The sequence below is a fragment of the Triticum urartu genome, chromosome 3A (genome assembly GCF_056163025.1).
Source record: "Triticum urartu cultivar PI428250 chromosome 3A, HENAU_Tu73, whole genome shotgun sequence".
NCBI lineage: Eukaryota > Viridiplantae > Streptophyta > Magnoliopsida > Poales > Poaceae > Triticum > Triticum urartu.
Genome location: NC_141875.1, coordinates 269496521 through 269513415, shown reverse-complemented (window position 1 = coordinate 269513415; position 16895 = coordinate 269496521). Strand labels below are relative to the sequence as shown.

Sequence of the window (16895 nt, the reverse complement as noted above, 5' to 3'; positions counted from 1 at the left end):
AGCCTTGGTACTCAACCCCATCATTGACGGATTCCACCTCACTAGAGTCCTAATTGATGGGGGCAGTAGCCTCAGCCTCATATACGAAGACACTATGAGAAAGATGGGGATCAACCCGTCAAGGATCAAACTCAGTAACACCACCTTCAAGGTGGTCATTCCAGGAGTGGAGGCCCACTGCGCAGGCACTATGATGCTTGAAGTAGTGTTCGGCTCTGCAGACAACTTCTAAAGCGAGGACTTGATCTTCGATGTTGCACCTTTTTGTAGCGGCTATCACGCCCTCCTCGGCCGTACAATGTTCGCTAAATTCAATGTCGTCACGCATTACGCGTACCTCAAGTTGAAGATGCCCAGTCCTTCGGGCGTCATAACTATCAATGGCAATATAGAACGCTCACTTCGGACCGAAGAGTACACTACGGCCCTAGCAGCCGAAGACCAAACCGGTCCACACAGGTCCCATTACCGGCCCGCCGTACAGGCTGACGACAATAGTAAATGGGCCCGAACTTGCTCCCCGTCGTGGGAACCCACAAATAGGGATGCGTGCCCCACGACATGCCCACATTCTTTGCGCTCCATGTGCCTCGTCAGCACAATTTTGCACTCAAAATACCATGGGCAGTCGTGAGGCATATATCAATAAATCTGAAACATGTGTTCGTCTAACCCAAACTTCGGAGTCACCTTGTCTTCGGATGACCCGGGGGCCAATTCCGACCCCCCCCCCAATCATAAAGCTTCGTCGGCAGGATCCTCGCCCCTCAAGGTTTCATTGAAGGTCCACCTCTCAGAAGCAAAAGGCGTAGACATGCAGTAGGGCACAGTTGAGGCTTCGACTCACGCATCAAGGCCCTGCGTAAACCTTTACTCTGTAAAAAATTTCTTTCTTTTTCAATAAATGTCTTGGCAGTTCAAATTGTATGGTTAGACGTCTTGAGCCTATGAAAAAATAATAAACACCCTTTTATGGTATCTGGATATCCGCATCTTGCGATTGTCTCCTTCCTTCCGGATCCCCCTCTCGCTCTTCGAACAGCCCGACATGGTGATATAATTCAACCTCTAGGAGCTTGATTCGTCATCAGCTCCTCATACCAAGTCCGACACCGCTTCCCATGGAGTGTTCGGCATCTCAGATATTGCTCTATATGCATCAGTTCCGAACTATGTCTTGGGTCTATAGTTGGGTTGCCTGCCTCTTGTGTTTAGCCCTTATGTTCCGCACGTCCGTCTAAGAGGGTAAAGGGAGAACCCCTGCGGTTGTGCTTCTGGCCAGCCCAGTAAAGCACCTCAGGAGGAGAAAGACGAAAACTAACAATCATAGTAAGCACGAACTGGTCAGTGATCCGGTGACAAGGTTTGACTCTAAAAATCGTTGGCGATTTCACCACGTCACATGAAGGGTTCTTCTTAACACAAACCATGTGATCGGAAAGGACAAGTATTGGCCCCCAAGTACGTCACAAGCCACCGAAGGTTACTCACTAGCCCCCACAATCAAGCTCCTAATGGTTAAGTGAAAGCAATAAAATCGAATAGTTCGATTGCCTAGTTTTTCCCACACAATACCGCCTCCGGGTTCCAAGACGTTGGCTAAGGGCAACAGTGCGGAAATAAAACAACCCTCATGATATTCACTCGCGGCACCGAAGCCGCCGACTGGTATCTTTCAGAACGAACGTACAACCACACATGAGTCAAAATTAATCCATGGTAAAATAAAATCATACGACCGCATTGTAAAGCATAAGGTCCATATCATAAAACTCAATACAGTCACTCAATAATTACATATTTCAAACACTCGGCCTCTATTGCCCGCGCGCCATTCATCACCTGCGCAAAATACTGCCCAGGGCGGCGATGCTCCTTTCCCTTAGGCGGAGGACCAGTGGCCATGTCCATTTGATTGATCTTCGGCCAATGCATCATGGTCTTTGCAAACGCCAGCCTTGCTGCCTCGAGGCATGTCGACCGCTTCATGGTGTCAATCCAAAGCGGCACCTCCTGCAACCTCTACACAAGGCCAAAGTAGCTCCCCGGAATTGGCTTGGCCTCCATAGATTGACACATAGATCCTTCAGCGCCAGTTCAGACATCCAATGCAGTTCCATCAGCCGCTTCATCCGGTTGCTGATGAGGGGAGGATGCTCGGAGGCCGAAAACTACGACTAGAACAACCGCTGCTCGGAGTCCTCCTCATGAGCAGCATAGTGCTTCATGACGGCTGCCACATTCTTTGGGAGATCGGCGAAGACGCATGCGGAGTGCCAGACCGAGTCAGCAAGGCAAATCTGTTGCCTCCGAACACACTCTGCAGCAAGTATTTCTTACCATTTGCAATTTGCCCGACTTGGCGGAGCTCTTCCCGGACACCTCGCGCTTCGGTCCTGGCCTCCCGGAGCTCCGTCTACGCCTTGGACAGCTGGGAGGATCGCTTCTGCTGCTCCTTCTCAAGGACCTCTAGCTTCTTGGTGGCATCCAGGAGCTCCACTTGCACTTCGGCTACTCGAGCCTCGTGCTGCTCACCAGCGAGCTTCGCCTTCTTGAGCTGGGCCACCGCCTCGTCAGCGGCCATTTTCTTTGCGGCCGCCTCAGCCTCGGCTTTCTTCAGGGCCTCTCTCAAGCCCTCAACCTCGGCGGCGGCAGCTGCAAGATCATCACGATAAAGATTAGCATACAGTCTAGATCGTCAATATCTAGCATCAAGAAAATACACATCTTATCAAAGAGCTTACCTTGCGCCTCGTCAAGACATTTGTTGACAAGGTCAAGCTCTTTATCAGAAAGCTTGAGCTTCTGATCCATCTCCTCTAGTGCCGAAGCAATAGCAGCCGCGGCCTCGGAAGATGCCTACGTAAGAGAAAGAAGTGTCGACATTGTTAATCGGCCTAACAAATTAGATCCTCTATAGGTTTCTCCAAAGTCCTTGCAGAGTCTCGGGTGCTGCTATGTACACGGCCTACCCAAACTAAATATTAAAGCCGCTTTAGAAGGTAAGAGCATTACTTGACTTACCTCAAAGCCTATTAGCAGGCCTTGGACAATGTCATTCAGTCCTAAATGAATGGACCGAACAACCTATATAACCGCACCCATAAGAATGACATGTTCTGCGACGATGACAGAGTTGCTCACCAACTTCGCCAGCGCATCTGGCCAGCCCGTCGCTGCCCGAATGGAGGCATTCGGCGAGGGCATCGGGCCCTCAGCACCTTCCTCACCGGAAGGAGGAATTGGCTCCCTCGAGGGCCTTGGGAGCTCGGGAGCTGGATGTTGTAGGGGGTTCGGATGATCCGAATCCCCTCCCGCATCATCCAGGAGAGATGCATGCCACTGGTCTTCAATGATCGAGGCGTTGGCCTCGGCCATGGTGGCATCAACCTTCTCCCCTTAGTTCAGAGTTGGAGGGGTCTTTTGCGACAACACCTCCCCAACCTCTTCGTGGATGGGAGGAGGTGCGGAACATGAGCCACTGTCCGCCAGTTTGGCAGGCGGGGCCATCCCCTCCAAGATCTCTTCAGCGGGGTGGCCATGCAGATGACTGCACCACCAAGGAAAAACAATCAATCTATGTTCTACTAGGTACTTCTACAGAATACGGCAATTGGAAAGGCCATGATATATACCTGGTTACATGGGACCTGAGCCTAGGTCCCTTTTTCAGGAGCTCCTCGGACGCTTTGGACTCCTCGTCTGAGCTGTCAGAAAGGACCAGCTTGGGCCAGCACCGCCTCTTCGGGGCCGGAGAAGGTTGAACCTCCTTGATGTGACTAGACGTCACCCTATTTTTAGAGTGTGAGGAGGCGCTTTCCTCCTCGTCGTCATCCTAGTTCCCATCCTATACGGATGAGGAAGCAGCATCCTCGGACCAGTTTCCCGGCCGAGCCATGAGGCGGAGGCCCTCCCTAGCCCCCGGTACCTCCGTCTTCTTGCCCTTCTTGGTGGGCGCCTTGTAAGGCACCAAGACCAACAGCTTCTCCAGTTGTTCAGACCGGGACCTCTCTGGCAGCGGCGCCGAGCCGCTGATCTTCTCGGCCTTGGTAAGCCAGCCCTGCAAAATCCACACAAAGAGGTTCGATCGAATTGCACGATACAAATATTCGAATTCATGTTAAAGCCAAGTGCCTCTCACCTTCCTCGGAGGGTTTGCAGCATGGAGGCCGATGTCCTCCCCCTCGGCTAGCCAATCCTTCTACGGTTTGAATACCAGACTCCACATTTTCTTGTGGGTCATGCCGAAGAGGTGTTACACAGTGACCGGATCCTTAGGATCATACCCCCACATCGGCTTGGCCCTCTCTTGACATGAGAGGAGTCGGCGATGGATCATGATCTGAATGACGTTGACCAGCCTCGTGCCGGTCTCCATTACACTGACAATGCGCTTCTTCAGTGCCTTCAAGTCATCAGCAGACCCCCAGTCCAAGATCTTGGTGGTCTAGGAGGCTAGCCTGGTAGGGGGTCCAGATATGAATGCGGGAGCCGCCATCCAGCTAGCTCCCCTTGGCTTGGTGATATAAAACCATTCCTTCTGCCATATTTTGACGGTGTTGACAAAGTGGCCCATCGGCCACTGGACCCGCGTTAGTTGGCTAGTCATGGCCCCGCCGCACTCTGCATGGTCGCCGCCAACTACCTTGGGCTTGACGTTGAACACCTTTAGCCACAGGCATAAGTGTGGCTGGACTCGGTGGAAGGCCTGACAGAAGATGATGAAGGAAGAGATGTGGAGAAGGGAGTTGGAGGCTAGACCATGAAAATCTAGCCCGTAGAAGAACATCAACCCCCCTCACAAAGGGGTGAAGGGGATATCCAAGCCCCCTAAGGAAATGAGGGAGGAATACGGCCCTTTCACCCAGCTGGGGCGTAGGGATGATCTGGCCCTCTTCGGGGGCCCGATGAGCAATGTTGGCCGACAATTAGCCGGCCTGCCTCAGCTTCACTATGTCACCCTCGGTGACGATGGAGGCCTCCCATTTCCGGTTGGCGCCAAATCCGACCATGGCTGAAGGAGACAGGTTGGGATTTTCCTAGGAAGCAGAGAAAAGGGGCACTGGAGCTCTGAGTATCTGCGTGGGCGGAAGGTGGAAGAAGGTGTGGGATGCTAACTGTTGTAGCCCCCCTTTATAGGCCGTTGACAAGCCATGGGTTCCTTTTTCCACGCCATTGGCTTCTCCACTTCCGGATACGCTCGCAACATTATGTGCGGGGAGGGGAATCAAAATTATTTATCATATCCCCTGAAAGGCGGGGCATGATCCCCACCTTGATGAGACATGCCCGACGTGGCATCGGCTTCGAGCCGCGCTTCGAGAAACAGTAACCGCTCGGCTTTATGACTGGGTGCAACTCTTCGTTGAAAGAGGAAAAGTTGTCAAGCGAAGGCACTGTTTACACTTGAATGGTTTTTTATTCTTGCCTTCGTTGCTAAGGAAGACTATTGTTTCGGATTCCGGACACCCCTTGGCTCCGAACATGAACGGAAAAAATTAGAGATCTCACCTCGCAAGCCGAATACTGTTAGGAGAGTAGATGCCGGACACAAGAGTTGGCGTTGGAGGCAAGTTCGGAGTCTACTGAGGCAGTCATGGACTAAGGGGTCCTCGGGGCGTCGGCCCATCGTATATGGGCCGGACTGGTGAAGCCGTACAGCGATAGGAGATCTATGAAGCCGTGGTGTGCCCTCCAAGTCTAGGATAGACGAGATTTCTTTTTTCCTTATTGTAATCTATCTTCGGTAATCCTAACCCTATCAGTGTCTATATAAACTGAGGGGTGTAGTATTTAGGGGGAGAGCTATATTGGTCACCTCATCGCCTTAGGGTTTTGCTCATGCTGATCTCGAGGTAGATCTACATTGTAAACCATACTATACATCTGATATAATCAAGAGGGACGTAGGGTATTACCTCTTCGAGAGGGCCCGAACCTGGGTAAACACCGTGTTCATCGTCCCTTGTTCCCCATCGGTCTCAGATCCACAGTTCGGGACCCCTACCCCGAGGTCTGCCGGTTTTGACACCAAGAAGGAGGTTTGAATGTTTTTGCAATATAGGCCTCAAAGAGTTTGGGAATTGCGCAGAAAGTACAAATACTATGCACATGGCATTGGATCTCAGATCCAACGACCTAGATGCTTGTATCACCGTAGCAGCTAATTAAGCTATGGGGAGCACCTAATATGAGCTACCGGGAGCCATTGGATCGAAGATCTAGCGGCTCACACGAGGCTTGAATGTTTTTTTTGCAAAAAACTCTTGGAGAGTTTGGTAATTGCGCATAATTACAAAGACTACTCCCAAGCCATTGGATCTCAGATCCAACGACGTAAAATCTCGTATCACCATAGGATTTAAGCTGCGGGGAGCATGTGATATTCTATGCCGCTGTCATTTTTGTTCCTAAACTTGCAAAATACGTGTAACATGTGCCGTAAGTTGTTTAACCGTGCAAATTGTTTGTGAAAAAAAACCATCCCACACTGAAATAGCGGAACAACACACGGGAGGCCCACTTGTCATTGATCAAATTTGGACCACAAACTAACAAATCTGAAGGATGATATTCAGACCGGCAACCTAGAGTACAAAGCGTACATCGATAGCCAGAAACCGAAAGGGTTGTTGGCTTTGTCGTATAACTTGATTTTATACAGTATTATATTGATTAGAGTAGAGGGAGTGGCTCACTAACATGTGCATGAACGTTGACTGACTTACTGGTGGGTCCCATGTCTGCCATCTCTCTCTCCTCTCCATCTAGTAGTACAACCTTTAGACGCACGGGCACACACGAAGAGTGGCATGAGCTTGCCGTGGTGTTATTATAACTAAAAAATGCTTGGAAAATAGATGAATCGCCTAGAACAAGAGACGTGCACGCATATTTTCTTCCTTGCCGAGACGTGGTACGCCCTACCGCACGTTTTATGGGTCCTCCTCGGTCGTAGCGCCGAAGCAAGTAAATGAGTCATCAAATCACAAAAGCCCACCTTTTCCGTCGAGTACATGAGTGAAGCATGGTGGCTAGCTAGTTGGGCTAGTGCGACCGATTAGATAGGCCACCACCACATTTGTTTTTTCACCCCTTTTTTCCTCTCCTTGCCGGTAAGTGAATTTAAATATCCACCGCTGCGTCGCACTGGTCTTTGGGTGCGTCAGGCATGGCAGGATTTTTATTTTTTTATTGACGGGAGCAGGCGTGGTAGCAATTAGTCATGATGACTTCGCCTGTAAAACACACTGCTCCCTGAAGTGAAAAGTCGTCGACTGGTGTTTTCCCATGGTGAAAACCAAAAGATTCACCCCGCTCCTCAGCTAGCTCCCTCTGCCTTCCTGTAGATTCCATTGCCTTTCAGCCGTTCGCCCCCTTTGCTTCCTCTCCCCATTGGCAGCATACTAGATGACGGACTCTGAGGTGAGGCGCCTGACACAGGATCTCCATGCCAAGGATGCGGAGCTCCGTGAGCTCAAGGAGATGAGGAGCGCCATGCTCCTCCTTTATGCGTAGGAGTTCACGGAGCTTCAAAAGCGGCAGGCGTTCACCACAAAGAAGCTCGAGGCGCTGGCAGCGTTGTTGCAGAAAGAGGGAGATACAATAGGCGGTCAGGCGAGCTGGCTAGAGCATGAGCGGGCCCATCGTTACAAGGACTAGGATCACCTCAACCACTTGCTGGATCATGTTGCCACGCACGTGTTCTGGCTACGCGATGCCAACCGTCGTGCCAGATCGACCATGTCGGCCGTCGGACAAAACCCGTTCAACCAACCCATCCACTTCAACGAGTTGCGCCTTCCTAACCTAGTCTCCTTCTTCACCTATATCTCCGAGGAGCTGAGTCGTCTCTCCACGATGGTGGGTGATGTCTACTACACAACTTGTTCTTGTAGACTCATGTTGGGCCTCCAAGCACAGAGTTTTGTAGGACAATAGAAATTTTCCTAAAGTGGATGACCTAAGGTTTATCAATCCATGGGAGCTATAGGATGAAGATGGTCTCTCTCAAACAACCCTATGACCAAATAACAAAAAGTCTCTTGTGTCCCCAACACACCAAATACAATGGAAATTTGTATAGGTGCACTAGTTCGGCGAAGAGATGCTGATAGAAGTGTAGTAATAATAGTAGATATTGATTTTTGTAATAGGAACAATAAAAAACACCAAGGTAGCAATTGATAAAACGGAGCACAAACAGTATTGCAATGCTTAAAAATGAGACCTAGGGTCCGTACTTTCACTAGTGCAATCCCTCAACAAAGTTAATCTAATTGGATCATATAACCATCCCTCAAAGTGCGATGAAGAATCACTCGAAAGTTCCTATCTAGCAGAGACCATAAGAAGAAATTGTTTGTAGCTATTCTTTCCGATTGATCTATCAAGAGTTCGTACTAAAATAACACTAAGTTATTCTTTCTAATCGATCTATCAAGAGTTCGTACTAAAATAACACTAATGCAAATTCAGATTCATCATACTCAATCCAACACAAAGAACCTCAAAGAGTGCCCCAAGATTTCTACCGGCAACAAAAGACGAGAACGTGCATCAACCCCTATGCATAGATTGCCTCAATGTCATCTCAGGAATCTGCGAGTTGAGTGCCAAAACACATATAATGTGAAGCAATATGATACCCCATTGTCACCATGGGTATTCATAGCAAGACATCATCAAGTGTTCTCAAATCCATAAAAGTACTCAATCCGATAAGAACGAAATCTCAAAAGGGAAAACTCAATTCATCAAAACAAGATAGAGAGGGGAAAACACCATATGATCCAACTATATTAACAAAACCCATGATACATCAAGATCGTGACATCTCAAGAACATGAGAGAGAGAGAGAGATTAAACACATAGCTACTGGTACAAACCCTCAGCCCCGAGGATGGACTACTCCCTCCTCATCATGGAGACCATAGGGATGATGAACATGGCCTCCGGTGATGATCTCCCCCTCTGGCAGGGTGCCGGAATGGGCTCCCGATTGGTTTTTCGTGGCTACATAGGCTTACGGCGGCTGAACGTCTGATCTAGAGTTACCCCGAGGGTTTTTGGAATATTTGGGAATTTATAGGGCGAAGAGGGGGTGCGGGAGGTCACCGAGGTGGGCACAACCCACCCGGGCATGCCTGGGGGGTGGGTTGTGCCCCCCTCGGGGCACCCCCAGGTGCTTCTCTGGCCCACTAGTGGTCTTCTGGTCCATAAAAAAATCCTCAAAACGTTTCGTGGTCTTTGGATTCCGTTTGATATTGATTTCCTACAATGTAAAAAACAAGCAAAAAACAACAACTGACACTGGGCACTAGGTCAATAGGTTAGTCCCAAAAAATGATCTAAAGTTGCTATAAAATGTTTGTAAAACATCTAAGAATGGTAATATAACAGCATGGAACAATAAAAAATTATAGATATGTTGGAGACGTATCAGCATCCCCAAGCTTAATTCATGCTCGTCCTCGAGTAGGTAAATGATAAAAACAAAATTTTTCATGTGGAATGATGCCTAACATGTCATCTCATATTCTTTTATTTGTATCATGGACATTTGAACTTTTATATGGTTCAAAGCAATAGTCTAGTTTTGACATCAGAACTTAAATACTCAAGCATATGAACAAGCAACCATGTCTTTCAAAATATCAACGATAAATTAAGTTATCCCTAGCCCATCATGCTCAATCATTGATCCATTCATGAAACACACTCGCATATTAGCTACACCCAATGCTCAAGTACGATCATAGTGCCCCCTAATTGGTGCTTTTATAAGAGAAGATGGAGACTCAAATTAATTTTTTTTGCATAATGTAAAAAAAGGCCCTTCGCGGAGGGAAGTAGGGATTTGTAGAGGTGCCAGAGCTCAAAGAGAAAATTGAGAGATAAAAACATTTTGAGAGGCATACTTTTCCTGCCAACAAAAACGACTTAGAGATCCCAACACTTTCCATGCTAGATATATCATAGGCGGTTCCCAAACAGAAAATAATTTTTGTTCCTTTTTCAACCATACTTTCACTTTCCATGGCTAACCGTATCCACGGGTGCCCGCCATACCAACACTTTCCAAGGAATTTATTATTTGACAACATAAAGTAAATTCATTTTTCATTTTGGGACTGGGCATCCCTGATACATTTGCCTTACTCTCGTGCAATGACAAGTGGATAAACACTCATTGTGACAATAACACATCTAGCATGGAAAATATCGGCCACCCCTCACTGCCTCGCGAGCGGGTACGAGCACACAACAGAGAAATTTATTTTGAAAATTAGAGATGGCACATATAAATTTGCTTAGAACGGCAAAAGAATACCGCATATAGGTAGGTATGGTGGACTCATGTGGCAAAACTGGTTTAAAGATTTTGGATGCACAAGTAGTGATCATACTTAGTGCAAAATGAAGGCTAGCAAAAGATTGAGAAGCGACCACCCAAGAAACGAACAATCTCATAAGCGAGCATTGAGCATAATTAACACCGAATAATGCACCACAAGTAGGATGTAATTTCATTGCACAACTATTGACTTTCGTGCTTGCATAGGGAATCACAAACCTTAACACCAATATTCTTATTAAAGCATAATTACCCATCAACATGGCTCACATATCACATCATCATATCTCAAAACTCTTACGAGGAATCAAGTTTATTTTGTCCAATGATCTTCATGAAAGTTTTTATTATATTCTTCTTGGATATCTATCAATTTGGAACTAATTTTCATGTATTGCTTTTGATAAGCGCAAACAAATATAAGTGAAGATCATGAGCATAATATTTCTTTCTCTCAAATTAATTTAAGTACTAAAAACTTTCAAAAAGATATAAGTGAAGGAAAGCGAGTAGTGAAGGTAAATCAAGAGAGAAGGAAGGTCAAGCAAGAGAGAATTCCTTTAAAAGTACTAAAGCACATTGTGCTCAAAAATATATAAGTGAAGCACTAGAGAAAATGACAAGCTACTCCAAAAAGATATAAGTGAAGGTCAAGCGAGTAGTTAAGTAAATAGGTAGCTATTTCAGTACTCTCTCCTATTCAAAATCTTTCAGATCTAAGAGTTTTTATTAAAACAGCAAGCAAAACAAAATAAAATGACATTGCAAGAATAGCACACATCATGTGAAGAGGCAAAAACTTAGGCTTAACCGATACTAGCCGATAATTGTTGAAGAAGAAAGGTGGGATGCCTAACGGGGCATCCCCAAGCTTAGATGCTCGAGACTTATTGAAATATTATCTTGGGATGCCTTGGGAATCCCCAAGCTTGAGATTTTGTGTCTCCTTAATTCTTCTCATATTACGGTTTTCCTGAATCTCAAAAGCTTCATCCCACATAAAATTCAACAAGAACACGTAAGATAAGTTAGTATAAACCAATGCAAAAATCTTATCATTCTCTACTGTAGAAAATCACTAAAATTATTATTCAACATTGCGTAATAAATTCCTCTGCATATTTAATGCTCCTATCCTCAAATAGAATCATTAAACAAGCAAACATATGCAAACATAACAGCAATCTGCCAAAACAGTACATTGTGTAAAGAATGCAAGAGTATCAATACTTCTTAAACTCGAAAGATTATGAAAATTTACCAGACCATAGAAAATTTATCAGAGCTTATTTTGAAAAAGTTTTCAACATTTTATCACATTATGACTTTTCTAGGTAATTTTGGCAACATCGATAAACTTTCTGTTTTCAAACAAAAACATGTATACTTGCAAAAAAAGCATGGCAAAGGCTATACTTGACTTTTTTTATTGAAGTAAAAGATGCAAAAAATTATTATAGATAGTAGCAAGCAAATCAAAACAAAATAAAATGACGCTCCAAGCAAAACTCATATCATGTGACGAATGAAAATATAGCTCCAAGTGAGGTTACCGATAATGTTGAAGACGAAAGAGGGGATGCCTCCCGGGGCATCCCCAAGCTTAGTTGCTTGGATCTTCCTTAGATATTAACTTGGGGTGCCTTGGTAATCCCCAAGATTAGGGTCTTGACACTCCTTAGTCTCCTCATATCGACAAATCACCCAAAACTTGAAAACTTCAATCACACAAAACTTAACGGAACTTCGTGAAATAGGTTAGTATGATAAAGAGCAAACCATTCACTTTGGTACTGTCAAAGACAAGATTCATAATTGTTCTCACACAATGCTTATTGTACCCTATCATTTCTACAATTTATATAGAGCAATATAAGCCATAGAAACTAGATAACAAGCAAACTATGCATTGGAAACAGAATATGTCTAAAACAGAACAGTCTGTAGTAATTTGAACTCCAACCATATTTCTGATACTCAAAAAATTCTGAAAATTTTGGAAAACCTAGGTAATTTGTCTATTAATCTTCTTCAAAAACAATCAGCATTTTATCACGCTTCTGTTAGAAATGAGAATTGTTTTCCTGAGTGCAAAAGTTTCTTTTTTTCAGCAAGATCAAATGAACTATCACCGTAAGCCATCCCAAAGGTCTTACTTGGCACTTTATTGAAACAAAAGCAATAAAGCATGACTACTACAGTAGCATAATCATGTTAACACACAAAAACAGTAGGTAAAAGTTTTGGGTTGTCTCCCAACAAGCGCTTCTCTTTAATGCCTTTTAGCTAGGCATGATGATTTCAATGATGCTCGCATAAAAGATAAGAATTGAAACACAAAGAGAGCATCATGAAGCACATGACAAGCACATTTAAGCCTAACATACTTCCTATGCATAGGGATTTTGTGAGCAAACAATTTATGGTAGAAATAATGAACTAGCATAGGAAGGTAAAACAAGCACAACTTCAAAACTTTCAGCATAAAGAGAGGAAACTTGATATTATTGCAATTCCTACAAGCATAAGTTCCTCCCTCATAATAATTTTCAGTAGCATCATGAAGAAATTCAACAATATAACCATCACATAAAGCATTCCTTTCATGACACAAAAGCCTAGAGAAATTATTACTCTCCACGTAAGCAAATTTCTTCTCATCAATAGTAGTGGGAGCAAACTCAATAAAAAATAACAATCATGAGAGTGAAAATTAAAATCATGATAACAAGTTTCATGGTTATCATTATTCTTTATAGCTTACATGGCATCACCATAATCATCATAGGTAGCAACTTTGTTATCATAGTCAATTGAAGCCTCATCCAAAATGGCAGATTCATCACTAAATAAAGTCACGACCTCTCCAAATCCACTTTCCTCATTATAATCATCATAAATAGGAGGCATGCATTCATTATAACAAATTTGCACATAAAATCTTGGGGGCCTAAAAATATCATCTTCATCAAACATAGCAACCCCAAGCTTATGGCTTTGCATATCATTAGCATCATGGATATTCAAAGAATTCATACTAACCACATTACAATCATGCTCATCATTTATACCAAAAATTCTATTGAATTATTCTTCTATCAATTGAGCACAATTTTCCTTTCCATCATTTTCACGAAAAACATTATAAAGATGAATAATATGATGTAACCTCAATTCCTTTTTTTGTAGTTTTCTTTTATAAACCAAACTAGTGACAAACAAGAAACTAAAAGATTCGATTGCAAGATCTAAAGATATACCTTCAAGCACTCACCTCCCCGGCAACAGCGCCAGAAAAGAGCTTCGTTGACAGGATGTGAGTGCCACTTACCAGCCTCCCTAGCAACGGCGCCAGAAAAGAGCTTGATGTCTACTACGAAACTTGTTCTTGTAGACTCGTGTTGGGCCTCCAAGCGTAGAGTTTTGTAGGACAGTAGCAATTTTCCCTCAATTGGATGACCTAAGGTTTATCAATCCGTGGGAGGTGTAGGATGAAGATGGTCTCTCTCAAACAACCCTGCGACCAAATAAAAAAAGTCTCTTGTGTCCCCAACACACCAAATACAATGGAAAATTGTATGGGTGTACTAGTTTGGCGAAGAGATGGTGATAAAAGTGTAGTAATAATAGTAGATATTGATTTTTGTAATAGGAACAATAAAAACAGTAAGGTAGCAATTGATAAAACAGAGCACAAATAGTATTGCAATGCTTAAAAATGAGGCCTAGGGTCCGTACTTTCGCTAGTGCAATCCCTCAACAATGTTAATCTAATTGGATCATATAACCATCCCTTAAAGTGCGACGAAGAATCACTCCAAAGTTCCTATCTAGCGGGGAACATAAGAAGAAATTGTTTGTAGCTATTCTTTCCGATCGATCTATCAAGAGTTCATACTAAAGTAACACTAAGTTACTCTTTCTGATCAATCTATCAAGAGTTTGTACTAAAATAACACTAAAGCAAATTCAGATTCATCATACTCAATCAAACACAAAGAACCTCAAAGAGTGCCCCAAGATTTCTACCAGAGAAACAAAAGACGAGAACATGCATCAACCCCTATGCATAGATTACCCGAATGTCCCTCGGGAATCCATGAGTTGAGTGCCAAAACACATATCAACTGAATCAATATGATACCCCATTGTCACCACATGTATTCATACCAAGACATACACCAAGTGTTCTCAAATCCATAAAAGTATTCAATCCGACAAGAATGAAATTTCAAAGGGAAAACTCAATTCATCATCACAAGATAGAGAGGGGAAAACACTATATGATCCAACTATATTAACAAAGCCAATGATTCATCAAGATTGTGACATCTCAAGAACATGAGAGAGAGAGGGAGAGAGAGAGGGAGAGAGAGATAGAGAGAGAGAGATTAAACACATAGCTGCTGGTACAAACCCTCAACCCCGAGGGTTGTCTACCCCATCCTCATCATGGGGACAATAGGGATGATGAAGATGGCCTCCGGTGATGATCTGCCTCTCCGACGGGGTACCTGAACGGGCTCCCGATTGGTTTTTTGTGGCTACATAGGCTTGCAGTGGTGGAACTTCCTATCTAGGGTTACCCCGAGGGTTTTTGGTATATTTGGGAATTTATAGGGCGAAAAGGGGGTGTGGGAGGCCATCGAGGTGGGCACAACCCACCAGGCGCGCCCTGGTGGGTTGTACCCCCCCCCCCTCAGTGGCCTCCCTAGGTGCTTCTCTGGCCCACTAGTGGTCTTTTGGTTCATAAAAAATCCTCAAAAAGTTTCGCGGTGTTTGGACTCCGTTTGATATCGATTTCCTATGATGTAAAAAATAACCAAAAAATAACAACTGGCACTGGGCACTGGGTTAATAGGTTAGTCCCAAAAAATGATATAAAGTTGATATAAAATGATTGTTAAACATCCAAGAATGATAATATAACAGCATGGAAAAATAAAAAATTATAGATATGTTGGAGACATATCAGTGGGGGCGGAGCTGGACAAGGAGGGGTTGCGGGCGGCCGTCGGCATTGCCGGCCGAATCCTCTTTGGGTTCCGTCCCCGAAATCCATTCTTTCCATTGGACGCCGTCTTTGAAGAGCTGGCTTGATGCGGAGCATCCTATGGTCATCCCCATGGACCTACCATCGTCTCACGAAGTGCCAACAGGACCCATGACTCGAGCTAGAGCTAGAGCTCTCGAGACCGAGGTGACTTCTCTCCTTAGTGATATTACATATGATCCTCGCGAGACATGCTACTACCTAAGTACGAGACGTTGTGCATGATTATGTACCAAGAGGACCCTCCTGAAGATGCACGTGAAGACGGGCAAGCCGCCAACTCCATGGATGAAGTGGAACGCCGAAAGGAGAAGAAGGCATCTCCAGGGCCCAAACATCCGGCCCCGAGCCAGGACATCCGGCCGTTGCAGATATCAGCTACACCAGTCTTCCAGCCGCTAGACATCTACACACCCCGGACATCCGGCCCCGGCCCGGAAATCTGGCCTCTCGCCTGGATATCCGGACAAGCTGCAATGGAGAACAGAAGGGAACCCCCGCCAGCCCAGACATCTGGCCTTCCGCGAACGCCCGGACATTCGGCCCGATGCCCGGACATCCGGCCCGATGCCCGGACATCCGGCCTCCCCTATCTGCGCACAGTGTAAGGGCCCGAGGCCCGTGTACCCCTTCTCCCACCTAGACTATATATACTCCTCTCCTACCTACGTTTTAGGGTTAGCAAAGTAGTGGCTCATTTGAGATAGAGCTTTGCTCATCCACATCGGATCTACTCCATGAGAGAGACCGCGATCCCTCTTCGGAGAAGATCCCTTTGGATTCAATACCTCCTCACGGAGAAGACATCAATACCTCCTCACGGAGAAGATCGTGCTACTTGTATCATCTTTAGTTGTCCGTGGATCTTGTATCTTCCTTTGTGTTCATGGATCTAGCATATGTGTGACTATTTCTTGTTGGTTTAGTGATCCTCTTGTGTTTCCCCTCATGTTTTCCCTCGTGTTCTTCGCGGGATCTGCTCCTTTCATGAAAGATTGGCCCCTAGGGTTCCTACCCTACATCATCTTGGTATCTAGATCCATGTTGATCAGTATTTCGAAGCCTCCCCGTTGTGTTTCTAGCCTTGTTTTTGTTTTTTTGTCCCTAATTTGAAAATTTCCCCAAAAAAATATCCCCCAGTTTTTTTCTATGATTTGTTGGTGTGATGAAGTTTTGTTGGATTTGATCCGCGAATTTTGTGTGTTGCGGGTAGATCTAGCTTTCCATCCACTTTTCCCCAATTTCCATCCACAAATTCCTCCGAATTTTTCCCGGATTTGCCACCTTCCATGCAGAGTTCGTCCGGATCCAGAGCCCGGACATCCGGACCGACAGCCCGGACATCCGGTCCCTGGCAGCAACATCTCCATCCACCGCCCCATTTTTTGTCCATATTTTGCCAAATTTTGTTCCGGTGCCCACATACACTTCCGCATACCACCACCACTTCCGCATAGCACCGCCATATACCACATACACCACCA

General features: G+C 45.2%; 1 protein-coding gene across 1 annotated transcript; it reads right to left on the bottom strand.

The window, feature by feature from the left end:
* Positions 1–2416: 2416 nt before the first annotated feature.
* On the bottom strand, positions 2417–5012 carry LOC147979424 (uncharacterized). Its single transcript, XM_087515203.1, has 5 exons — positions 4938–5012; positions 3929–4060; positions 3025–3087; positions 2745–2859; positions 2417–2655 (listed from the first exon to the last, which is right to left on the bottom strand). Exons 1-5 carry the CDS (start codon positions 5010–5012, stop codon positions 2417–2419), a joined length of 624 nt encoding a protein of 207 aa, XP_087371329.1.
* Between the last annotated feature and the right edge of the window lie 11883 nt (positions 5013–16895).